The 25151-nt window shown below is 32.4% G+C and overlaps 1 protein-coding gene and 1 pseudogene across 1 annotated transcript in view; both read right to left on the bottom strand.

Moving 5' to 3' along the window:
* Positions 1-998, bottom strand: part of LOC133201442 (uncharacterized) — a 41223-nt gene extending 40225 nt beyond the window's left edge. The window contains exon 1 of the mRNA XM_061337245.1: positions 944-998. Coding sequence (XP_061193229.1) covers positions 944-998 — 55 coding nt within the window. The remainder of the gene's footprint in view (positions 1-943) is intronic.
* Positions 999-1641: 643 nt separating this feature from the next.
* LOC133201441 (myeloperoxidase-like) overlaps positions 1642-25151 on the bottom strand; it is a 30092-nt pseudogene continuing 6582 nt past the window's right edge.

Raw genomic sequence — 25151 nt, 5'->3', positions numbered from 1 at the left:
AGGGCACTTTTTTCAGATCCTTTGGGGGAAAACTATTCTATCCCAGTTTATGAGTAAAAGAACCTCAACACAATACAAACTAATGCGTTCTTATTCTCCGTTTTTTTTTTTTTTATGCAGTTCATGTGATGAATTAATCTCAATGTTCAATACATTACTCGATTTGGAATCAATTCAAGTTTTTATTCTTATCAATTTCCCAATCTTAGTGAGCGGCATATGTGTCATTTAAATAAATCACGGTTATAAAGAACTCGCTTATAAGGGAAATTGATCTTGGTTATAAGGAACTTTTTACAAATCCCGTATTAATCATTTCAATATGTATCTTATTTGGATACTTAAGGAAGCTAATTTTGTTCTGAGGTCCAAATGTCTTTATTACAAGATCTCTTTAATTGTACTTCTTTGTCTTAAACCAAATTTCCTCGTTGGAAATTACAGGTACTTTACATGTATATTGTAAACGAATTGCTAATTTTATGAATTAAAACTTTATTCAACATACATTTTTCGATGTTCAAAGAATGTTTTACGTAAATATATAGAGGGTCCTTAAGCTTTGTAAAACGCTATCTGTGCCCAGGTGTTTTGTCAAATTGTTTTGATGTTAAGTACCTGGCGCTGATCTGGGAACAGGTTAGAGTTACCAAGTTTATTTAATGAAACAACCAAAAATGTTAATCCCCTCGCCTTAATTTCATTTGATCAAAAGGAACTCTTGTTACTCAGTTTTAAAATCAACAAATTTTGTGGCATCGGAGCAAGTTTAACAACAATGTCACGTCAAAAACAGCGTTGAGAAAGTCTCTCAGAATCTCCACCTTTTCCTCTAATACACGGTCTGTAGCGCCTTTCTCATTCTATAACATTTGACACCTAGTTTTGCTACCCATTTTTCGATTAGATAAAGATAGTTTGTCAGTGTTTTTAAAAACTTTACTGTGTAACTCTGCTTTCACAACTTCTGCAACAGTGAAGTACACATCACTTTCCATCACGTTATTTACTCTGATGTGCATATTTTGAACTATAATTTTTTTTTTTCGCAGATACTCCATCGTCCGATCCAAAGTCTGTACCACTCAAAATTGTCTTTACCATTTACATTAAATGCATTGCATTGCTCATTTATGATACTTATATATTTCTTATTTCCTCCAGCATTTTCAGTTTGTTTTGCAGACTTACAGCTTCTACCTGACGTCCTTTGACGTCATTTTTGGAGTTTTTTTTATGAGGTCTATCTATCTTTAGGAACTGATATTTTTCAAAACGAAGCAACTAGTTTCATTTCAAGTTGGCATCTTTCTAAAATTATATAATATTAAATTAAAAACATTTAATGTCTATTTTGTTTGAACGCCATTTATTAGAGACATGACTATAAATATTATAAAGTGTATTATTATTAAACTATCCAATTTTGAGCTTGCTCCGTAATCCCATGTTCCCTTTCTTAAATTTGTGATAATTTGATAAATAATATAATGATAGTTTTAGAGTTTAAAACTCAAACTCATTGAAATATTTTTATAATTTTTTTTTGTTTTTGTTTTTTTGTTGTTGTTGTTTTTTTTTTTTTTTTTTGAATAACCCACGTACACATTTAAATTTGTTTTATAAAGTATACATGATAACTTAGCTATTGTAGCATTTTCTAACTTTTGATGTATTCTCACCTGAAATCTTCGTCCTCCACAGGCTGTAATCACCCACGATTCGAACAACTACAACAGAAAAAAATACAAGGATAACTAAGAAATAGTATAAAATAAACACTGAATAGACCCATTTATATTTCTAAGATAAAGTTATCTGCCTTTAAACGTAAAAATTGATTTCTTTTCAAACAAGAATATCTGAACTTATTGTTTATGTCAGTCATTTTAAACTCGCGTTATATTTTCGATGAGTTCTGTTTGTTGAAGATTACTTTTAAGCATACTATCATCAGACATAAAGAAAACAGTACATGTAATTTAGGGGGTGTGTAAGCAATGTAAGAATGACAACGAAAACATGTGTGAGACATATGGCAAAAAAGTGGAATTACACGGGAGAAGCAATCATGCAAGGTACCTCTTCTTATGAATATTTTTTACTTCTGACTACATATGAATTCTCCCTCGGTTTGCTTTATGTTATTTTATCGACACTTTGAACCTCATTTCACGTCAGTTAGTCAAAGAGATTGTTTTCAATGTTTATAATCAGCTTAGCCCCACACTGTTGCCTGAACCCTCGCCCAGGGGACATAAATTTAGCATTTCTGCTAATAGCCTCTCGTTCCTTGTAACCATGTAAACAGTTCTTCTGCTAGATTTCATTAAATAATTTTTTTTTTACAAATCAAAGTTTTAATACATTAACAATATTTTCTAAACCTAGGTTCTAAATCCTAGGCCCAGGGAGCTAGGACCAGGTTATTTACAGTTTTTTTCTTCATCATTAGATGCGCCATAAAAACATTGAAATTGGTTAGGTTTTTCAGACAACAAGCTGGAACATTTCAATATCATTTTATATTTTAGATGATGTATGCCGATAGCGAATAAGCACACTACGCATTCCTGTTATAAATTATTTTGAAGAGGAATTTATTCAGAAGCTTTTACGTAAAAAAATCCACTTTACAATTTTCCCATTTTATTCATACACTGTACGTTCATTCGATATTTCCCATTAGTCTCAAAGAAAAGACACCACAGAGCCTAACATATTCGTCTCATATTTGATTTTTTATTTAAAAAAAAAAAAAAGACAGTGATGAAAAACTACATGTAACGACTTACCTGTATGATAAATATAATGACAAACATTTATCTTCAACGTCCTTAATTTATGTAGCGGTATACAATAATTACCTCCATAATGTGATAACGTCTCTCACTCGATTCAATACACAAGAGTATCTTCAACGTGCGAATATTTTTTTTTTAACGAGGTATGTTACTGACAATTTAATTGTTGATACAAGGTTAGAAAGATACAAGAAGTCAACATTTTGAAAAAAATCCATATGCAAGGTCAATTCAATGACCCTGTTTGCAGATACAATGCACATGTACAAGTACAATTAGGTCAAATGTAGCTCTGTGGTTGAGAAAATGGTGACATGCAAAATAGACAGCTACAGATCCATGCATTGTTAAAACCTTCGATTTACGGCGACGCCTTTTTGTCTGAGCTAGAAAAAAAGACATCGCTTTCTAGTTACCACGCCATTGCAAACTTTCTCCCTGTAAATGAAAGTTTTTTGGTAACCTGAGAAACATTGAACTGCTGAATGTCGGGTAAAAAGTGAAGTATGGCTAAATAAAAAGCAATATCATGTTGACATTTGGCTTGTATTGATTACCGGTACTTTGTGTTTGTGGTCTGTCATTTAGTCTTCTAAATTAATTCATTTACTAACGGATTATTGGTAAGATGCTGTATACGTCCTTGACATTTCAGGGGAGCATGGGAAATTGTTAATTACCCTTTGATTTTATTGTGAATAGATAACTGAATTTTAAAATTTATCCAACTAATTTCAGCGTTATCAAGATTTGCAGTATATTCCTAGTATACATGAAAGAGGAAAAGGGCTGATTTTTTTAATCACTATCTTCACATGAGCTTTGTTAAAACATCAGCATCCATCTTAACACTTACATGTAGAATCAAATAACCCCAAAAATAAAGTTATCATTATCCATCTCCGCCCTAAATTTGATAAGTAATATTTGTAAAACATGTAATATGTTTTAACATAATTTAGGCCAATACCTTGAAAATGTAAAATAGATAGCGTTTTTGTGATTTATTTGAAGATACATAATTTGTCGAAATACGCATCTGCTGCATCAAAATTGGTACCGTATATGATTTACGTATATGATTTACTTTTGATAGTTTTAGAATGGCATTACAATCATGTTAATTATCTTGATGCAAATTCTATAATACAATACAGAGATGCCATGTTCAATTATATGAGAACTTTATATTTAAAAAAAATCTTAAAATTTCGAGAATCCCGAAGCTACTATGAATTTCGCCCCTAAACTCCACAGAAAGCATTTTCCATGAAACCACTTGGAGAGTGAGATTCCGTGCTTAATCTACATAAATATCAAATTTTGGTAGCCTTTGTCATAGAGAAATTGATATTAATTTGTTATTTAATTTCGAAACGTGTCAATGAATTTAACTTGTAAAATCGATTGCCAGCTTTTTTTTTCTTTTTTTTTAAACGAATCCTTTTTAACTTTTGCTAGCATTCTTATGAAAACCCTGTTTTGTGGTATGGATTAACAAGAATTATCTTTACCACCACCTACCCCCCCCCCCCCCTTCGCGTCGCCTTTCCGAAAAAAAAATCCGCGCCTGATTATCTACTTCGCACTAGAGTTTTATGTAATTGGAGGTGATAATATTCTATTAATAAAAATATACAATAAGTTGTGATCACATCTCTTTCTACAAGTGGGTGTCTAATTCATTCAGTTTTTATAGTTTTATCATTTTTACAGCGAATGCCGCGTCAAAATAATTATCTAGAGTGTCTTACTCATGTACGGTGCTTGTTTTGATATTTATACTTTTTTTTACCTCTGTGATATTTTTTTTCTTCTCATAACTTCATAAACAAGCTTTTATAGTGTTCTGTACGGATGAAATGAAAATAAAACCATTACAAAATCCACAGGAAGAAGTAGTTTACCATTTCAAGATATATTTAGCTTAATTTGTTTTATTTATTACTGATTTTAGACCGAGATAAAGAGGTTTCCACTTACATAAATTCTTTCTGGCAACATACTCTCTCTCATCTGGTTCACTACTGACATCAGTCTCTATGACACCATGCTCCCTCTCCTCTGGTTCGGTATTGACACCAGTCTCTATGACACCAGGCTCCCTCTCCTTTGATTCACTATTGACACCAGTCTCTATGACACCAGGCTCCGTCTCCTCTGGTTCACTATTGACCCCAGTCTCTATGACACCAGGCTCCCTCTCCTCTGGTTCACTATTGACCCCAGTCTCTATGACACCATGCTTCCTCTCCTTTGATTCACTATTGACACCAGTCTCTATGACACCAGGCTCCCTCTCCTCTGGTTCACTATTGAAATTAGTCTCAAAGACACCATGCTCCCTCTCTTCTAGTTCACTACTGACATAGACCTTCTCAATAAAAGGCTCTCTTTCTTCTTTTTCACTACCGCCATAGGCATCTGTGAAACCATATTCACTGTTCTTTTGTTCACTATTAACGCCTGTTTCTCCTTTCATTATTGTCCCTAAGTGAAGAAGTTTCCTTTAATATCATTTTTATGTTTTCATTTTCTTTCATTCTTTTCTTCATATCTTTTTTATCATTTTATTCATTGCAGATGCTTTATTTGCCATTATGGATTAAATATTCCTCTAAAACTGTTCATTAAAAATATTGCATATCTTGATACAGATAATTTTATATTAGAATCCTTTTATAATTTATAAAAATAAACCATTCATTTAACTAATGTATAAACTTCCTATTGTAATCTAAGCACATAAAGGAAAAAGTAATACTTGAAAATCCACCTTTATCTTGTTCTTTCTGTCTCTGCATTCTTTTCCACATGACTCTAACTATTATCGGCAGGAGAATAAGAGTCAAAACAGCAACAAAACTTCCCACGATTGCCCAGATATGTGCAGAATCATCCTCTGGGAAAGTTGTTGTTTGACTATTTATTGCTGTTGTGTTGTTCATTACATGATTTGTTGTAATCTTTGCGAGAAATGTTTCCGTTGTTTCTTCAGTAGATATATCCAATGTGCTATTCGTGAAAGATTAAATTTGTTTTCATATACTCAATATACACACAATGTTTCTTAATGTGATCAATAAATATCAATCACTTACACATTTGCACATGATGGATCAGCAAGATAACAACGATGCTCCGTACTAATCCTTTGGCAAGCAGGGTCTGATTTCAAGCAATATTAATAAGATATTGTTAAATCATATATCATAATAATATTTCGATAAGTGTTGGGATGTCAGTGTAAAGAAATGGTTCTTACATTTGTAGATTTCATTACTGTGGAACTCTATATCTGGACAGCCCGAAACAAAATTGAAACATTTGTGTGTGAAAAGGTTACCCTCTGCAGTTTCCAAGCAATTACCTAAAACGTATTAAAAAGGAATTCATAGAGATTTCAGAGTTTAAGGAAATTAAGTATGCTAAAATCAGATTTTTATCAAAGCCGGATTCAAATTTTAGCTTGATGAAAACCCTAGGTTCATTTTCTGCAAAAAATGGCTCTTTTGTAAAATTACTTTATTGGGTAACACCCTTTTCCCCATTTCAAACATCAGTATACAGAAGCCATTTTGCGCGTCCAGTTCCTTTGTCAAAATTTTGACCTGAGACTCCAGGGATTAGAAAACAGGCATTGTGAAATAGCTATGTTCCTGAATTCGCAGCAATGTTTAGGCTTCCCGAAGCTTTTAATGCGTTCAAAACATAACACTGCATTGCAAGGTCGATTTTCATTTTTATTTGTAAGTTATGTTCTAAAGTACGGCCAATTTACATAGAGAGTTCTCAAGGCTATATATAAACGTATTTTTTACGATATCACATGACCTCCTTGGTCACGTGACTGTCAGTTCTACTTTTTTGAAGTGTTTCACATAAATCGCTTCGGCGCAGGTGATTAACACAATTATTATTACCGTTTTGTCACATAAATAAACTCGTCGCATCCTTGTGAACCCGAAATGTGCATGGAAAAAGTTATAGTATTACTCTGGTACAAAATATTTTACAATACATTTAACTTACCGACAAATTTGAGGGTATTTTCCACTCAATATCGTCATCTGTATTAAAACAAAGCCATCACAGATTTTTCCCAAGCAAGATTCAGTTAGAGGGGTAACTCCTCTTACAGATTTCCACGAAAGATCTCAAATAAATTCTCATTAATCACCTGCGCCAGGCTCTTTTATACGCATATTATAAATTCTACTTCTATCCACGGGCATAAAAAAAGGTAAATGTCAAACGTATATTTTCGTATATATGTTGAACACGCTTCTTTTAAACAAGAACAATAAAGCAAAGTTATCTAACATATTCGGATACATAAGATTTTTTTTTTTTAAAGATTAAAACACGTTTATTTTACACTACCTTTCTGACACGTAACATGCAGATTGAAATAAGGTGTAATGTTTATGACACTCTCCCCATCAGAACTACTCAAGTTTGCAGTGACTTGACGTCATTTTCAATTATGACATCATACATTTGTAGTTCAGAGAAGTGAAGGCACAGAGTACACTGCGATATTTTCTGGGAAGCCTTAACGTACCTGCGTTTTGAAGAAAATATGTGAATTTAAGTACGTTCAACAAAGAAATAAGAGAAAACCCCTCAATTCAAAACAAAAATGTTTTATAATCTTCAGAAACAGATCTTCATTCTTTAATTGCATATTTTGGATCAGAGGTTGTGCTTTATTGAATATATTGAAGAAAAAAAGATAATTTTTCATATTCACATAAAGAAATTTCCAGGATATATAAATAATGACACAATTTAGGACATCATAATGAATTAATAAGCGATGAAAATACGTCATTTCTAATAGATATGTATTTATAAAATGTTTCATTAATATATAATGCATTGGCAACTAAAACAAAGCAGTTCTGATATTCCACAAATACACAAGGCCAATTAGGCCTAAAATGAACCTTGCTCTTTGATTTTTGTGGCTTAATATGCATCTACTATACAAATGGAAACTTTCGCCCCATCTTATTTCGCTCCTCTCATTGCAAGTGGGCGAATTTTAATATAAAAAGAGGGCATTAGCTCGTGGACAATATTTTGTTTGGGCGATTTCAAAATATAGCAGATTTGTTTGCAATTGTGAGATGGCGAAAATAAAACAAGACAAAGAGGTTCATGTAACTCATCTATGCTAAGGAAGGAAATGGAAAATGCTGTCTTAGTATCTTCGAAATATGTATAATCTTTAAAAATCTTTATAACAAATGTATTGTTTTTAAAAATCTTTACAACAAAGTAACTGTATACATGTAGGAAAGGTAATATAGATATCCATAATAGATAGGTTTGTGCCGCACTCGGTACCAGATATATCGCATGTATCAGCTGTGCGTCACGTGACTGGTATAAAAATAGAATTGCCAAGCTGAATGTAAAAAATCACGCTAGTGCAAGAGCTTACGCATGTTTTTTGGAGAAAAAAAATGATATACTTTAAAAAAGGTTTACATCGTCTACCCGAAAAGTGTTGGGAGTTAGTTTTTGTTGTTTGTGAAATGCGTACAATATCTAAAAAATTCCTACTTCGCTTTAATTTTGTAAAATTAATGTTATGCAGACCAGAATCAGCTCCCAGCACTTTTTTAAATATACAAGATATTAGCGACTGATATTCTATCTTTCAGCTCAAACAGTCTAGTCTATGCCCTTGCACTTTTGACGCTAATAAGAATACGCTTTGTTTTAAAGACATTAATTTCTTTTAGTTTTATTGATAAGATTTAAAAATTAGCGATGGTATCACATTTATTTAAGCATTTTTGAAATTATTAAACCAATAGATCCACTCCCCCTGATCACTTGTACTGCGTCAAGACAAGGCTGGTGACGTCATTTATGACATAAGATTTGCTTCTAATTACTCGGTAGTATTGTTATCAAATGTTTTGATTTTACATGCTTTATTAATAATAGATAAAATAAATGAATGCAAGCTGTTATTTACGCATCACCACGTTGTTTAATTGATTTTTATCGCTTGTTGAATTTTTAATGACGTCACAATGAAACTTCCTATACGGTGCACCACAAACTCGGGCCTCCCTTAACGTAGCTGAGAACCCTGCATACAGTATCTTATTAAAACTGATGATTTGTCCTTTTTGAAAACGCAGAATTGATTTCCCTTTTGAGGATTGTCTCTCCTGAAAACTCAATTAAAACCTTATGTGGTGTCGAAATATGCATTTCCGTAATTTAAAAGAGTGCCTGTTAAAATCAGATATATGTTTTCCTTAATTATCACAAACCTCTTTCTATTATCCCCATGATTCCATTGTGACAGAATTCTACCAGACCGGTCTTCTCTATGTTAGGGAGACACATGTACTGATCATTATGATACTTGTCCCGACCACAACCCAACCTTGCAGATGCTTTCATTGTCTCTGTCAGATTCCGTGGACAAGAGTCGACTGTCCTATCCATAGCTGTTACAAGTGCTACAAACAAATTCAAAGTTAAAATGTAATTGTTATGTATAGAACTTTGGGTCGTATTTTGGCTGATTTCTTTCATTCATATAGCTAGGCCTCATTTTTGAACTGAATCTGACAACGGATTGTTCCGTCTACCATATCAATACATAGGGCTCGAGGCGGGTGTAACCGGTCAACAGAAGATGCTTACTTCTCCTAGGCATCTTATTCCACCTCTGAATTTTCAAAGGGATTCGTGTTTTATGTCTTCTTTACAGATTTTTATTGTTTATAGATTTTTGAGATCGATCACTGTTCGTTATCGTCACCTTTGTCATCTATGTAATGTTTTTATTTTTTTAAAAAATAAAAGATACAAGAATTATTTATCAAATATTATGTAATTAAAATAGTATTCATGATTTCGTTTTCTTATATTTTCTTTACAACCTAGTGAAAAGAATATCTTTGGGAGAGAGAGAGAGAGAGAGAGAGAGAGAGAGAGAGAGAGAGAGTAAAAAAATGCTGGACTTCAATAAAATGTGTTCTAAAAAAATGTATGACAGTAAAGAATAAAGGTACCTGTTTAAACGGTGCTCTTTTCGTGTAAGTTTTTTTCACTGTTCATATATCCATTTGTTTTGTCATGGAAAGCCTATATGTATGAACGAGAATAATAATTTTAAAACAAGAGGCTCATCGGCCACAACGCTCACCTGAGTACAGACCCTGAAACGTGCTACTACCCCAAAAAAGCGTGTGACTTTCGTGCGCTTTTCGTTTCGTGCAAACCGTGTAGCGTTTCGTGTAAACCGTGCAGCGTTTCGTGCAAACCGTGTAGCGTTTCGTGTAAACCGTGCAGCGTTTCGTGTAAGCTCCAAAGCGTTTCGTGCAAACCGTGTAGCGAGCGTGCGAGAAGCGTGTGAGAAACGTGCGACTTTCGTGTAAGAACCGTGTGAGAAACGTGCGACTTTCGTGCAAGAATCGTGTGAGAAACGTGTAGGATTCATTCGGAACTCATTTTATTTTAAATATGGCTATTGGTGGATGAACATGTCATTCTGTGTTGTTTGTAACTAATATTATTCGAATATATTATGCCGGTGATATTTTAAGGGAGAAAAAAAACTACGGAAACAACAAAATAAAATTACTCGGTAATGTATTACATATTTGTTTGATTTTCTTTCTTTTTTTATTTAAATAAAGAAGGAAAGAAAATATTTTCAAAGTAATTAATTATACGCACATCAATTTTAAGGTATTTGATTCAATACATTTTTTAAAGGGAGCAATACTGAACATTGTTTTAAAAAAAATAATTAATAATCCGGTCTTGTCCTTGCATTCATTTATTTGAATCTCTTCACCATTTTACAGTTGTGGTATATAGATATTACAAAAACATATGGGTGATTAATGCAAAATAATAAATAGATAAGGCAGGCGTGAAATATAAAAAACTAAGTTTAGTGCGTTGCTATAAATGTGAAGTATGAAAATTCTAGACCGGGGAGCACAATTTTTTTTTTCTTTTTAAACGAACATAATTTTCTTATATTACAAGATTGTGGTACAAATAATATTTAAACGATGAGTCATTTAAAGTCTTTTTATGCATAAAATTGGTTGATTAATAATTGTCTTATAAATGAATCATAATTCACATGCATCGGAAAATACAAGGTCAAATATTTCTGGGGGAGGGGGTGTGTTCAAATGTAAACACAAACTTTTGAGTTTTTGTTATTAACATGTTTTTATAGGTAATTTTCTTTTTAAAGAAAATATTGGGGGGGGGGGGGGGTTCGAGGTGCGCCTGATGCACCCCTTAAAATGTATTGGAATCTTCTTTACACTTCCGACACTCTTCTTACGACTGTGATCAAGGTCATTTACAACAGCGATCACGGGCTCCGCGTGCTGGGAACTGAAAACTTCTTCTGCTACATGTACATGTATTATCTCTTGTCAATCATGGCTAAGATGACACCCGACAATAACGATTGATTTTTAATTCGTGAAATTTAATAGTTTTATTAGTATTTAATGGGTAAAAATAAATACGCGTGGATTTTATTTCTTAAATTTATCCAATTCTCTGTAAACAGTGAATTAATTTGCCAGTGTATTCGTGAATAATAAAATATAAAGAAAAAAATCCGGATTAATTATATATTAGTTGTTTTATTAATCACGCAGTTCTAGGGCATATTTTTTAGTTTTTAGGACACTGGACATGTATTCATGTATGTTGAATGTATTGTTAAGAGCCGCGACTATTGATTACATTTTTTTTGTCTAGACGGGATTTGAAATCAAAGATTTTACAAGGTGGTGGGTATATTGTTTTTATTTGATAAACACAATTATGCCTTAAAATGGTGAACTAACGCATTACAATACCTATTCCCCCGGCTTCTCTACCATATTACATTTTAATGATAAGTCAAAGTTTTATTCTGTAATGAAGCGATATATTTACCATTCTAATTAAAGTGCAGTTAATGAATAACATGTATCTGGTCCCGCTGGAGACATGGAAATCCTTTTTTTTTCTTAGAACGGGCATTTGTTTCTATAATAATTTTTTCCCAATGGTCTACTTACTGAAACAAGTGCCAGTTATATTTAGCCATGAACAGAAGTAAGATCTCGGTAATCTACTCCCCCCCCCCCCCCATCCTGCACAATGTTCTTATTTGATTTAGTGTACATTTTGTACATATTACCTTTGTAAATTATAAACAGAACCTAATTCAATCAAATGAAAGTATTTATTTACTACTAGGTAAATAAAAAAAAAAGAATAAATCAATCAATAATAAAAAAAAGAAAAGGAAAGAAAATCAATCCGTTTAGAGAAATCATACACAATTTAATCAATATTTTTTTTCAAATCAATAACTGGGTTTATTTGTCAGTAATTAAACGATTTGTTAATATCAAACTATAATTGTAAAAACATTGAATGCTGTAAAGATTATGAATTACAAATATAATTATTTTTTTTCCAGTACGTAATTTAGAGTCTAGTGAAAAAGTTTTGTACATAGACGATGTTAGGCATTTCACCGGGCGCTTCACATACTCAATGACAACTATAATATTAATTAAATACAACTTGACATTGTGTATTTTTATCTGTTAATATAGTACTGTTGTAGCGAGTTCTAATCCTAACTTAATATGAATGATTGCAATTCTTAACTAATCTTTGATTAATCTGTAATTTACTTAATTTAAATAAAGTCCGAGAGATTCCGAATAGAAAATCCAGATCGAGGCCAAAACGTGCGAGAATCGTGTACAAAGCGTGTGAGAAACGTGTACAAAGCGTTTCGTGCAGGCTTTCGTGTAAACCGTGCAGCCTTTCGTGCAAAGCGTTTCGTGTAAATCGTGTAGCGTTTCGTGCAAACCGTGTAGCGTTTCGTGTAAACCGTGCAGCGTTTCGTGCAAACCGTGTAGCGAGCGTGTACCGTTCGTGCAGCGTGCGTGTGGGGTAGTAGCACGTTTCAGGGTCTGTAACTTTGGCCCTGCTGTTCTTCACCGGTATTACTTATTGTGGCCCACACTACCCAAGGGGGTCATGATTTGAACAATTAAGAATCTACTCTACCCCAGAATGCTTCCACATAATTTTCAGCTGTTCTGGCCCAGTGGTTTTTACGAAGAAGATTTTTTTAAAGTTTTTCCTATATATTTCAATCAATGTAAAACAATGGGATTCCCTATTGAGGCCCCACCCTATCCCCGAGGGTCATGATTTGAATAATTAGAATTTACACTACCCCATAATGCCTCCACATAAGTTTCAGCTTTTCTGTCTAGGTGTTCTTGAGTAGAAGATTTTTTAATGACCCCACCCTATTTTTGTCTTTTCTTCATTATCTTCTCTTGGAAGGGGCTTGGCCCTTCATTTTAACAATTTAAATTCTCTTATACCCAAGGATGATTTGTACTAAGTTTGGTTAAAATTAGCCCAGTGATTTTTGAGAAAAAGATGAAAATGTGAAAAGTTTACAGACGGACGGACGGACAGACAGACAGCTAGAAGGACGAACGGACGACGGACTACAGTTGATCAGAAAAGCTCACTTGAGATTCCAGCTCAGGTGAGCTAAAAGAGGCTTTTAAACACTTATCGTCACTTCTCTAAAATTATAGGTTAATACAGGATGTTAACTATTTTTAAAATATCATGATTCCAAAAAGAGATAGAAATAAGTTTGAATACCTTTAGAAAAGGCTCAATAAAAGAAAACAATTCATTAATTGAAAAGAAGTTACAACAACCACACTCTTTTAATTCAACAATGTACAAAGTATATTAAGTATTAGAGAATCAGCATGAAAAAAAAAATGATTGATTCTGTTTCTAGTACTAGTATATACATTGTGTGTGTGTGTGTGTATATATATATATATATATATATATATATATATATATATATATATATATATATATATATATATATATATATATATAGATAGATAGATAGATAGATAGATAGATAGATAGATAGATATAGATATAGATATATATGGATTCATTGGTTATTAAGAAATAATAATTTGAAATATCTTTAATAGGATATTTAAAAACGATGAAAATAAAATTTTCAAACAGATACAGAATATTAAAGAAACGACTGAATACAGTATCACGTACATTTGAGTTACTTATCTAAAAGAGGAACATTATGAAATTTAGAATTCTTTTTTTTAAATTGACTATTTATTATAGTAAGACTTTAAAGCTATGTATTTTTTTTTTTTCATTTTATTTTTCTGAACATATATGACTTTATGGAAAATGTGAATTTTTAGAGACATACATAATGATATAGTTATGTTTACACCAAAGTTTGCCTGGAAACACGAAATACAAATACCTTGCATTTGGAGTATATTTGACCTTAATCCATCGAATACTTTGTGTTCGTTAGATATTTGATTATTTTTGACAAAAGGAGCCTGGACACAGTTGCATTGTTAAGTTGCTTTTTTACTTATAATTTTAAATTTCTTTCTTTAATTCAAAAAATAAGTTCCGATTAATAAATTGAACTCACATGCACATGCTTGAAATTCAAAGAAATTCTCAATACCATTACTTCAAACATCTGTGTTTGTAATAAACATGGACACAAGCTCAGTTATGATTAATGTTTACTTTTTACCGGTTGTGTTATATTTGTTAAATCTGAGCACATCTTACAACAACAATGCGTTTGTTTTGCTTTCTCATACTTCTACTTTGAATTTTCCGGATAATAATTTTAATATTTTTCATTAGCAAATTAATTGTCCACTTTTCCTAAATTTTAAGGATAAATTTTACTTTGTTAAAGTGGAGAAATAATTAGTGTCAAGCAAACGTGTCCCTGAGTTTAAAGTTTCCATAATTTTTAAATAAAGAAAAGTTTCTAAAAACGTTTTCATAATACCCGGTTATCGATCTGAAATGCTTTAGCAACATATAAGTCATGATATTATACCGAAAATTGGAGAAAACATATACTTCAAATCTTTAATTAATGGTTTCATAGTTGTGCCTATTTTAAAAATTTTCTCAAGTGTAATCTATGTATTTATCACAATTACGATTTTTTTAAAGTTAGCGATCCCATTGTTTTAACTAGAGTCAATTATTCTTTATCTTTTTTTTTTTTTTTTACAATTATCCCTAAAAATGCTCTGTGGGTACATATAACCATTGTACTATTCAAAACGAAACTAGATTTTTGTTTATCTTTAGAAACCCATACTCTCAGAGACAATATTTTAACGTCTATCTCTTGACATTTATTTACCTTATGAATGCATCTCTCTACTTCTCTACAATGAAGTACAGTTGTTATCCATCATGTGAAAGACAAAGGATAGTTTCAATGGCGTCCTTTGGTGACCTTCACCTTATTTTTAAATACCTACTTTACCTTTGTATGGTGCACACCGTCGTGAAAAATTCACACGGCCTTTTTAATTCCTACTAGGATTATAAATATGCAGTAGTTTCCTCAAAAATCAAACTAAAAGAATACAAAATCTTTATAAGGATTGACAACGCGTTATTTGTACTGTACTAAAGATGGAAATAATGAGTTAAAAAAATAATGAATATTTCATTTACGAGGATTTCGGAAAGTTCGTGGACTATGCCAATATTCGTTATACCATCTTCAAGACATTAAAAATGAGCACATCATCATATGTAAAAATATTTATTTTGTTTAAGCGTGAAGTTTCATGCCATGTGATTTAATAGAATTCATGTTATTTAATTTTAAAATCAACACGATTTGTAACCACGGAGCAAATTCAACAACACTGTAATGTCAAAAACATACCAACATGAGGTTCTCAAAAATACTATCCCTATACATTTCACACAGTATTGCCCAATACCAGTGCACTCATTAAAAACGTTTCTCAATCACTTGAAATCTATTAAAGTTACCTTATCATCGGAAAGTTTTTCTTTCTTTGCCATTTCACTTTTTTCAGTAAAAATTGGAAATATAATTTTAAGAGAGTATCTTAAAAGAAACATGTCTCTTAATTAAATCTTTTAATTAATATAAATGAGGTTGTGATTCTTGATCGAGTCAAGTGGACTGGAGTTGGGGTACATGGTTTCCAAAATCTTATTACATTTAAATACGCTTGAAAATTGTGAAACATATTGCAGGATCTTTCAAATATACAAATGAAATTAAAAGTGAATGGGAATAGCATTTTATGAAGAAAAAAAAAAACAATTAATACTCTTAATCTAGCGAGAATTTATGGTAATTTGAACATATAGTGTCGGGATTCCCACTTGCAGTCTTTGTAAATTTAAGGACATACTGTTAAGTCCCTTATTTTTGTATGGTCCAGTTTTCATGGTTTAAAAAATGTCTGCTCGAGGGGATTTGATTTCGCGGTTGAATACGTGTAGTGTTGTATTGTTTTGACATTTAAACGTTTCAGTGTGGATATACATTTGAGTGTATCTTCATTCCACTAAAACAAAGAAAATGAAACCGACAAAGAGTTCATGAATTCACGTTCAATTCTTCTTTAAAAAAAAAAGTAATATGCTATGTGAATTTGTAAAATATTTCCCCCCCCCCCCCCCGTTTTATAAATCATAAAACGCAAAATATGCATGAAAGTTTTTTTTTTAAAAAATCAGCCTTTTGTATTATTTTCAAATGTATTCGTTTATATCTACATTTATATTCAATGCAAAGACATAAAAATAAGGAATTTCCCTACAGAAAAATAAATTTGGTCTCAATTCACCCTGTTTTTCATTTGTATGTAACACATTTATCTGAATCTTAAAACAAAACAATGCAAGATGTTTCAAAAAATAGTAACTTTTAAAAAATTCTCGTGCATGAGAAGGAGCGCAGGTATGTTAAGGCTTCCCGTAGAATATGACAGTGCACTCTGTGCCTTCACATCTCTGAACTACCAAAATATGACGTCATAATGGAAAATGACGTCAGGTCACTGCAAACTTGAGGTGTTATGACAGGCAGAGTGTCATGAACTTTACACTTTATTTCAAACTGCATGTAAAATGCTAGATAGCTATTGCAAAATTCACGGGTCGTTAAAGGTTTTTTAAGTCTTATATATCCGAATATTTTAAAAATACACCGCTTACCTACCCTTGATTGAAATTCATCATGTTCAAAATGCTTATGAAAAATATACTTTTGAAATGTACTCTGTTTCATACCCGTGGTTGGAGTTAGAATTTATTTTGTGTGTATAAAAGAGTCTGGCGCAGGTGATTAATGAGGATTAATCTGAGAATTTTCGTGGAAATCTGTAAGAAGAGGTTGTTCTCTAACTGAATCTTGCTTGGGAAAAATGTGTGTTGGCTTTGTTTTAATACAGATTACGATATTGTGTGGAAAATACCCTCAAATTTGTAGGTAAGTTGAATTTCCCAGGAAATATTTTGTACCCAAGTAATACTATGACTTTTCCCAAGCACATTTCGGATACACAAGGATACGGTGAGTTTATTTATATAACAAAATGTCAATAATTATTGTGTTAATCAGCTGCGCCGAAGCGATTTATATGAAACACTTCAAAAAATTATAAATGACCGTCACGTGATCAACAAAGTCATGTGATATCATAACAAATATGCTAATATATAGCCGGGGAAACCCTTTATATAAATTGGAAGTACTAAAGTTCAATACTTATAAATTAAAACCAAGACCGACCTCGCAATGACATATTATGTTTTGAGCGCATTTTAAAGCTTCGGGAAGCCTTAACATAGCTGCGAGGACACGGCGGGTGTGACCTGTAGACAGGGGATGTTCACTCTTCAATGGCACCTGATCCACCTCTGAAGTTTTTTGAAGGTCAGTGTTTTCTCTGCTTCCGATTTGTATTGTTTTAAATGACTTTGAGCTTGAATACTGTTCGTTATCTCCATATTTTATTTCAACATAATTAAGATTATCCATTTCATACCTAGAGCAGTCAACGAGAAAAGCAACATGCACCCAGATCGATTTTGTTATTTAGGTAATTATACTACCCTTATACTCCCCTTACGCTTTAACGGAATGTAGCTGATAATGTGAGACTTGCTAGTATAAAGATGTGACAAACCATAAAATAGTTACAGTACCATACATTTAATAATGAACAATTTATTTTCAAAAATAAAAACAAAGAAACGAGTTGAAAGATATATTAAAGCTCCACTCAAAAACTAAATATGTGCTCATATTTTGTATTAATACAATTATCTTTTTGAAACATTTCTACAAATTTCAGGTACTAGTTTGGAGTATCCCCAAGCCAATTTTACTCACATTATTCATTTATGTCCAATTATTAGAAAAGGCAAATTATTACTACAATTATATATATATATATATATATATATATATATATATATATATATATATATATATATATATATATATATATATATATATATATATATATATATATATATATATATATATATATATATATATATATTAATTTTCTGACAAATAAGTATGAAAAATGCAGGGATCCCAAGCTCAACTCTGCAGAATCATTCTATGCAACCCCCGACATTTGAAAATTTTATCATCTTTTCCTGAATAAATGTATATCAGCACTACACAATCGAATCTATGAACAAAAAAATAAGAATCAAAATTCCAGTGTCATTTGCATGCTTCTTAAGTATCAGGTGCACAGCTAATTATATGAGTTTTGAAACTTTATTTATTAATACATAAAAAAATTAATTTAGAAGATGTTCTTATTTTATCAAATGTAGAAGATGAAGATAACAAACAGTGATCAATCACAGAAATCCCAAAATCTAATAAAGAATGTGAATCGTTAACAGGACAAAAACGGACTACTAGCACACAAGACGTGAAATCAGGTACATAGTAAGGAAAAGCATTCCTTGTCGAACAGTCACATCCTCCGTGAGCCCTCCTTGAGCCCTTTGTCTTAGTAATGCAAATCATTATGGAATGAATGGTTTAATAATTTGCAAGAGAGATAAATGGTGAGCACTTTGTATTGTCTTGGTAAACGGAGTAATTCGTATTCAAAATATTATAAGAACAAGGCCTAAAAATTTGTAGAAATATACTACATGTAGTTAAAATACGACCAAAGATATGATTAATATTACGTTTAAGATCTTTCTCAGAGATTGCAAATAAAATAAAAAAAAAGGCTTAAATTGAAGTGTACTGAATGATGTAGGGCATAATCACTTTCTTTGCGGAATTTTTGCACAAGTGTATTGGAAAATTGTCTCTTTCTCCTTTATATCTGTTCCATTATCCATATATTTGTTTGCTTATAATTTGGGAATAGTCAATAGCTGTGCAATAAGCTTATCTATGATAAACTTTTATAAGAAATCCTGTCTATAATAAAAAACCAGACGCAAGTGAATCAAAGTTTGGTGACACGATCGAGGCGAGTCAGAGAGGCAAGTTGTGTTTACACGCTGAAGTGATTTAGACAGGTATGCTATGTTGACACGCTTAACTGCTTTAGAGTTCGTTATGTTGACGCGCTGGTTTGTTTCAGACGGATATGTTAGCTAGACACCCTGAAGTGATTAGACAGGCACATTATGTTGACACGCTGGAATGATTTAAACAGATAAGATATGTTGACACGCTGAATTGATTCAGACAGTATGTTATTTTGACACACTTATAAAAAAGACAGTAGAAAAATGACAAAAAGACAAAGCAATTGTTTCACTATTTATTAATAAAAATGGTAATCAATGAATTTAAAAAAAAGTTATAATAATCTTGAAATAATGTGCATACTTTTCCTAGAAACTTTTTGTTGGAATCATTATCCAATACCAAATTTAAGTTATCTGAACGAATTAAGTAAACAAACGTCATGGAAATGCATATACATATTCATTTGTAGTTCTTACATTTGGCCCTTACATTTATATGATGTTGCTTTGAATAATTCCCTAATTCAACAGATTGACATGCATAAAAGTAAAAAAAAAATGCATATTATTTTGCTTAAGATAAAATATAAATACAAAGTTCACACATGTATATATTATCTGAAATAACCAATAAGGATATGCTGCAAAATTATATGTATGAAAATACAAAAAATCAAGTCATATCTATATATACACAATATGAATTTTAATTTAACTCAAGTCTAAGCCTGCTTCTCATCATTCGGTACAGTTTCTAAAGAATATTAATTATAAAATCCCCCTGAATTTAGAAATTTTTTCAAGTGAATGAAGGGAAAGGGGGATTTCTTCCACTCTGAAAGGTCCATAAAGGGCAATGAAGAACACTTAACAAGGGGATTTCTGCAAAAAAAAGTAAAATTTTGTTATGTTTGTAAAAGTATGTATAGATATACAAGAAAAACTTAATGATATTATTAAAGATCCTGTTAATCTAATTTAATAAAGTATGTTGTAGTTTGGATTGGTAATTGAATGTTGTGTTAAGAAGTAAAATAGGTGAAGAACTGTGATTGATCTCAAAAAACCTAAAAACAATACAAATCAGTGAACAGGGGAAAAATACGGATCCCTGGAAATTCCAGAGGTGGGATAAGCTGCCAAGGAGGATTAAGCATCCCGCTATGAGCAATTTGCGTTGTTTAGGATGACGGAGTAATCCGTTGTTAAACTTATTAAGAGAGAGTAATCTGTTGTTACATTTAGTTTAAAATCAAAAGGCCTAAGAATTGGAATGAAACATCTCTAACAAAAATGAAACTTTACTCAAGAACGTTTTATAAATCTTTTTTTAGTCAAAATATGACACAGTGATAGGTTGTATTTCAAATAGGATCATTATATCGACCATAGAATTTACAAAAGGCTGACTTCGATCGAGCTTGTTAAAATTCCTGTTACATCAACTTATTTGTCAATACCTCAAGAAATACAAATGAAGCTGGTTTCAAAGTGACTCAGAGCTATTCAATACCAGATGGTAAGTTAATCTTTAACCCCACCCATTACCCCCGCTGGCCCTCCTCCGAAGTCCATTACATATGTTGTAAATATGTATGAAATTGGTGAATTTATCAAAATCAGAAACTAAATTATCTATTATGAATCTTAAGTTTTCTAATACACAAACGCGCCTTCTTTGTTTATTTGCACTACACCAGTGTTCATTTGATCAATTTTACCTATATAAATGCTGTAGTGGGATCCACGCCTGATACTTACTTTGATTCTACGAGGTTGAAAACTTCTTCCTGAATTTTATCTAGATTCAACGTCTCACAAAGAATCATAGATAACTTCATTTTTCTTATTTCTCTAAGTTGACCTATCAAAAATCATGTTTGTCAAATATTTAGCTGTATATTTGCTTTGACATGCAGTTTACTTATTTGTTAACTGACATATTTACAAGTAAAGGAGCAAAACACAAATAGGATTTATAAACACACGAAAACTTCAAAAGTTTAACTTGGTTTAAAAATGTTTATCAAGTTGAGACCATACATTTTGGATGTAACAGTGCATTATATTTTTTTCTTTTTCCTAAAAACACTTGTTAACATTGTTCCATCTTTTTCTGTGTAGCTGTGGAATATTTACATTGTACATGCAAGATATGGTAACCCCCAAGAGTTCACGTTGCAACTGTATCCATGATGTATTAAATCATAAATAGGAAACCGTATTTAATCATTTAGCAAAGATTAATTTAGTAGTCTTATTCGGCCCTATCTTACATTTATTCCAAATAAAATACGTGTGTATACCTCTAGAGAATCCCTCTATCCCCCTCTTTTCGTACCAATATCTGTCCCCAAACCTTAGGTCTCTCTGAACTGCCATCCTAGTAAACATTCGAAAAGTTGACCTACAACTGCGTCAGCGCGAGGTATTTCTGAAATACCTCCAACGAACACATCGATGTCATCAACGTGGCTGCAAAAAGAAACACCAACATTCTTATGAACATTTCAATAGACATATTTCCTGAAGAGAAATGAAGAGTTCTTCCATTTCTCTTTCCAGAAGCTGTAGTTCATTTGATGTTCCAACTCAAATATTCAATATGCACTGTTATACTTAACAAATAGATTTGACTGAACATCATTATAAATATATATAACACTTACTCATAAACATTTTGCAATCTTGCAATCGTGTCAGAATTATGATCTTGTAATTCGGAAAAAGTGTTTGCTATCGGAAGTTTACACCACTTCCGCCATTCGTTGTAGGCAGGTAAACCGTGGTCCCGCCCTCTTTGAATGTTGAATGACATTAAGTCAAACGTTACTCCATTTATAACACGAAATAATTCATTTCTGGCGGCATTTTCAATTTGTCTGAAATAGTGAAGTAAAAACAGTTGACTTTAGAATTCATTTTTTTTTTTAAAAGGTGGCTCCCATCAGCCACGTACCTCCGATCACTTGACTCTACACTAATTTAGTGTTTCGGCGGTGTGAAACGAGGTATATTTATATAAATTAATTTCATAATGAAGAAATAATTTTCTTCCTACTGCTGCAAATCCGCCTCATCAGGAGTCTATTTGCATTATGCATTTATGCATCTACACATAAACAATAAGATTATTTAATTGTTGAGGAGGTGAGAATATCACCCAGGTTTTTATTGCGTTTGTAGGACACAATAGGTAATTCAGAGAAGACTTTTTGACAGTCTTCATCCTTTGCAAGGATATGCCAATATTTTATCAGTTTTCGTTTTAAATGTCGTATACAGGGGTTGTACTTTGTGACAAAAACGAGAGGAATTCCTTTTTTCCTGATGCCACTTTTACTTTGCAGGGTTTTTTCTCTGCTATAATTAGCGAGTACATTTTGCATGTTAAATTTGATTTCAATTTTATCATATCCTCTTTTTAAGAGATTAATCTCAAACTCACGCAGAATTTTAAGCAAGGTGATTTTATTGCTTGTATTTCTCATATGGCGTATTGTTTCACCTTTGATAAATCCTTTAAAAACAGAGGAATTATGTGCACTGTTACGTTCCAAATATTGGAATGTATTTGTTGGTTTAATGTAGGTTTTAAAATCCAGAATTTGACTGGTTTTAAATCTATTTCCTTTGAACACTGTAGTGTCTAAGAAATTGATTTCTTTTGTAGAAATTTCATATGTGAATTTGAGCAGAGGATGGTATGAATTAGCTATTTCAAATAGCTCATGGATGTAAGTTTCTAATCCATGAAAAATGATAAATCCGTCGTCGCGATAGCGACCATGATATAATATTTTATTTTTCCCCGTAAATTTATCGATGATTTCATCAGTAATTTGGTGTAGGCGTATGCCGCACACAGATGGGGAACACTTAGAACCCATCGCACATCCTATTGTTTGTTTATACAAAGCAGAGTTGAATTCAAATATATTGTTTTCTAGTACAAGTCGTAGAAGAAAACAAAGATCAGTTGTAGGTGGAGCTGGTATGATATATTCTGCTTTGTTAAAGTTTGTATAGGCCATTTGAACAGCCGTAATTAGCTCCTAGAAATGCATATTGGTGTAGAGCGAAGTTACATCATAACTGACCAGTAGGCACTTAGCGTGTGGTCTAAGTTGTTCGACTTTTAGAATGAAGTCTGAACTGTCCCTGATATACGTGCTTAGTGTTTGCACGATGGGAGTCAAAAAGTAATCTACATACTGGCTTATGCGTTCTGTAGGTGAACCTATTTGTGAGATAATAGGTCGACCTGGTGGAATAATTGGTGAATTGCAGCTACCATTGTTTTTAATCTCATTAAAAGCCTCAATATTGAGCTTGTGTATTTTAGGGAGCAAATATAATCTCTGATGTGTCCCAGCATAATTATTTATTGAACTTTTGTAGATTGATTGATTGATTGTATATTGTTTTACGTCCCATTCGAGAATTTTTCACTCATATAAAGACGTCACCATATACCGGTGAAGGGCTTCAAATTTTGACCTTTACTCGGCACTCAGGGCCATTGAGCAGTGAGGGATCTTTATCGTGCCAACGCCTGCCGTGACACGGGGCCTCGGTTTTTAAGGTCTCATCCGAAAGACCCGCAACTTTCACTCCAAAGTGCCGAGCGCATGGCGAAGGAATAGTTGCTACCTATTTTTTATCGACTTAGGTCTGAGATTCGAACTCTCGACCTCCCGATCACGGAGCGAGCGCTCTACCGACTGAGCTACCGTGAACGATCCTAACTTTTGTAGAGCTTTGAATTAAAAATTATGTTTCAAAGAAAGTATCTTTGTTCATTTACTTGATCTAATAATTTTTATAAACAAAATGGCAATATCTCAAAAAGTCTTAATATATTGTTTCATTATTTATTATTATTGTTTATCAATCCTTAACGTCTGCATAAGAGTTAAAGTGAAGTAAAGTTATGTACCTATCAATCTTTCTTGAGGGCGTGGCTAATAAAAACCGCGCCAAATCTGAATGTTTTGTTCTTGTTGTGTAACAACTATATGGGGATCCATGAAGACATCTTCCGATTTAAATACTCTAGATGTGGCAAACATCCTCGTCATATAGCCTAGCTCTGGAGGAATCTGCAAAATGGAAAAATTTAGTTGTTCATTTTTTCGTACACAACCTCAAAACATTATTTTATTTTAAAATAAATAACAATAAATAAACATAAAGAAAAGACGAGACATCTTCAAGAAATTCGGAATTTCAGACATTATTCAATAACAAGGAATTTTGATTAAAACAACAACAAAAATGGTGCATTCCACATCGTGCGGGACAAAATTGCAAACATGTTTTTAAATGTTATTCTCAAAGTAATAATGAAGTCCCAACTTTTAGTTACCTGTGAGTGTCCATATCGAAGTGCTGCAGTAGCAATGACGTTCTTAACAGTGCGGTCCGGTTCACCTTAGGATCATATCTATTCCAATAATCTTTTTGTTGAAGGTTCAGAGACAATTTTTTCCTAATTTCTTTCCCTAAAATAGCCGGAAGGTATTCCCCGTACGTCACTTGTTGCATAATGGCGCCCATAATCTTCTTGGTTTCCAAAAGCACATATTGACTAGATAGTCCAGTTGTTTGCTATGATATTGTGAAGGTGAAGGAATACGACATGGAGACCACCCAAAGATGGGAATTCATTTGATCTTTCGTCACCTAAAAATTATTTACATTTAAATAAAGAAAGTACACTGTAATATGAAATAGCATGTTCTCTGATACTTTTCATACCATATCATGAAATGAAGTGAGAGCACTGTTTTTTTTTATGCAGGAGTTATTTCAAAGGAAATAACATTTAATTATTTGAAGTAGGGATGGTACATGTAATTCGAAGTATCCGTTGAAAACACACAACCAGTTAAGGATTTTTCTTTTAATTTT

The sequence above is a fragment of the Saccostrea echinata genome, unplaced genomic scaffold (assembly GCF_033153115.1).
Source record: "Saccostrea echinata isolate AGI-Se365-2 ecotype Australia unplaced genomic scaffold, CSIRO_AGI_Sech_v1 ptg000044l, whole genome shotgun sequence".
NCBI classification, from domain to species: Eukaryota; Metazoa; Mollusca; class Bivalvia; order Ostreida; family Ostreidae; genus Saccostrea; species Saccostrea echinata.
The sequence above is the reverse complement of the archived record's forward strand: the minus strand, read 5'-3'. Positions and strand labels throughout refer to the sequence as shown.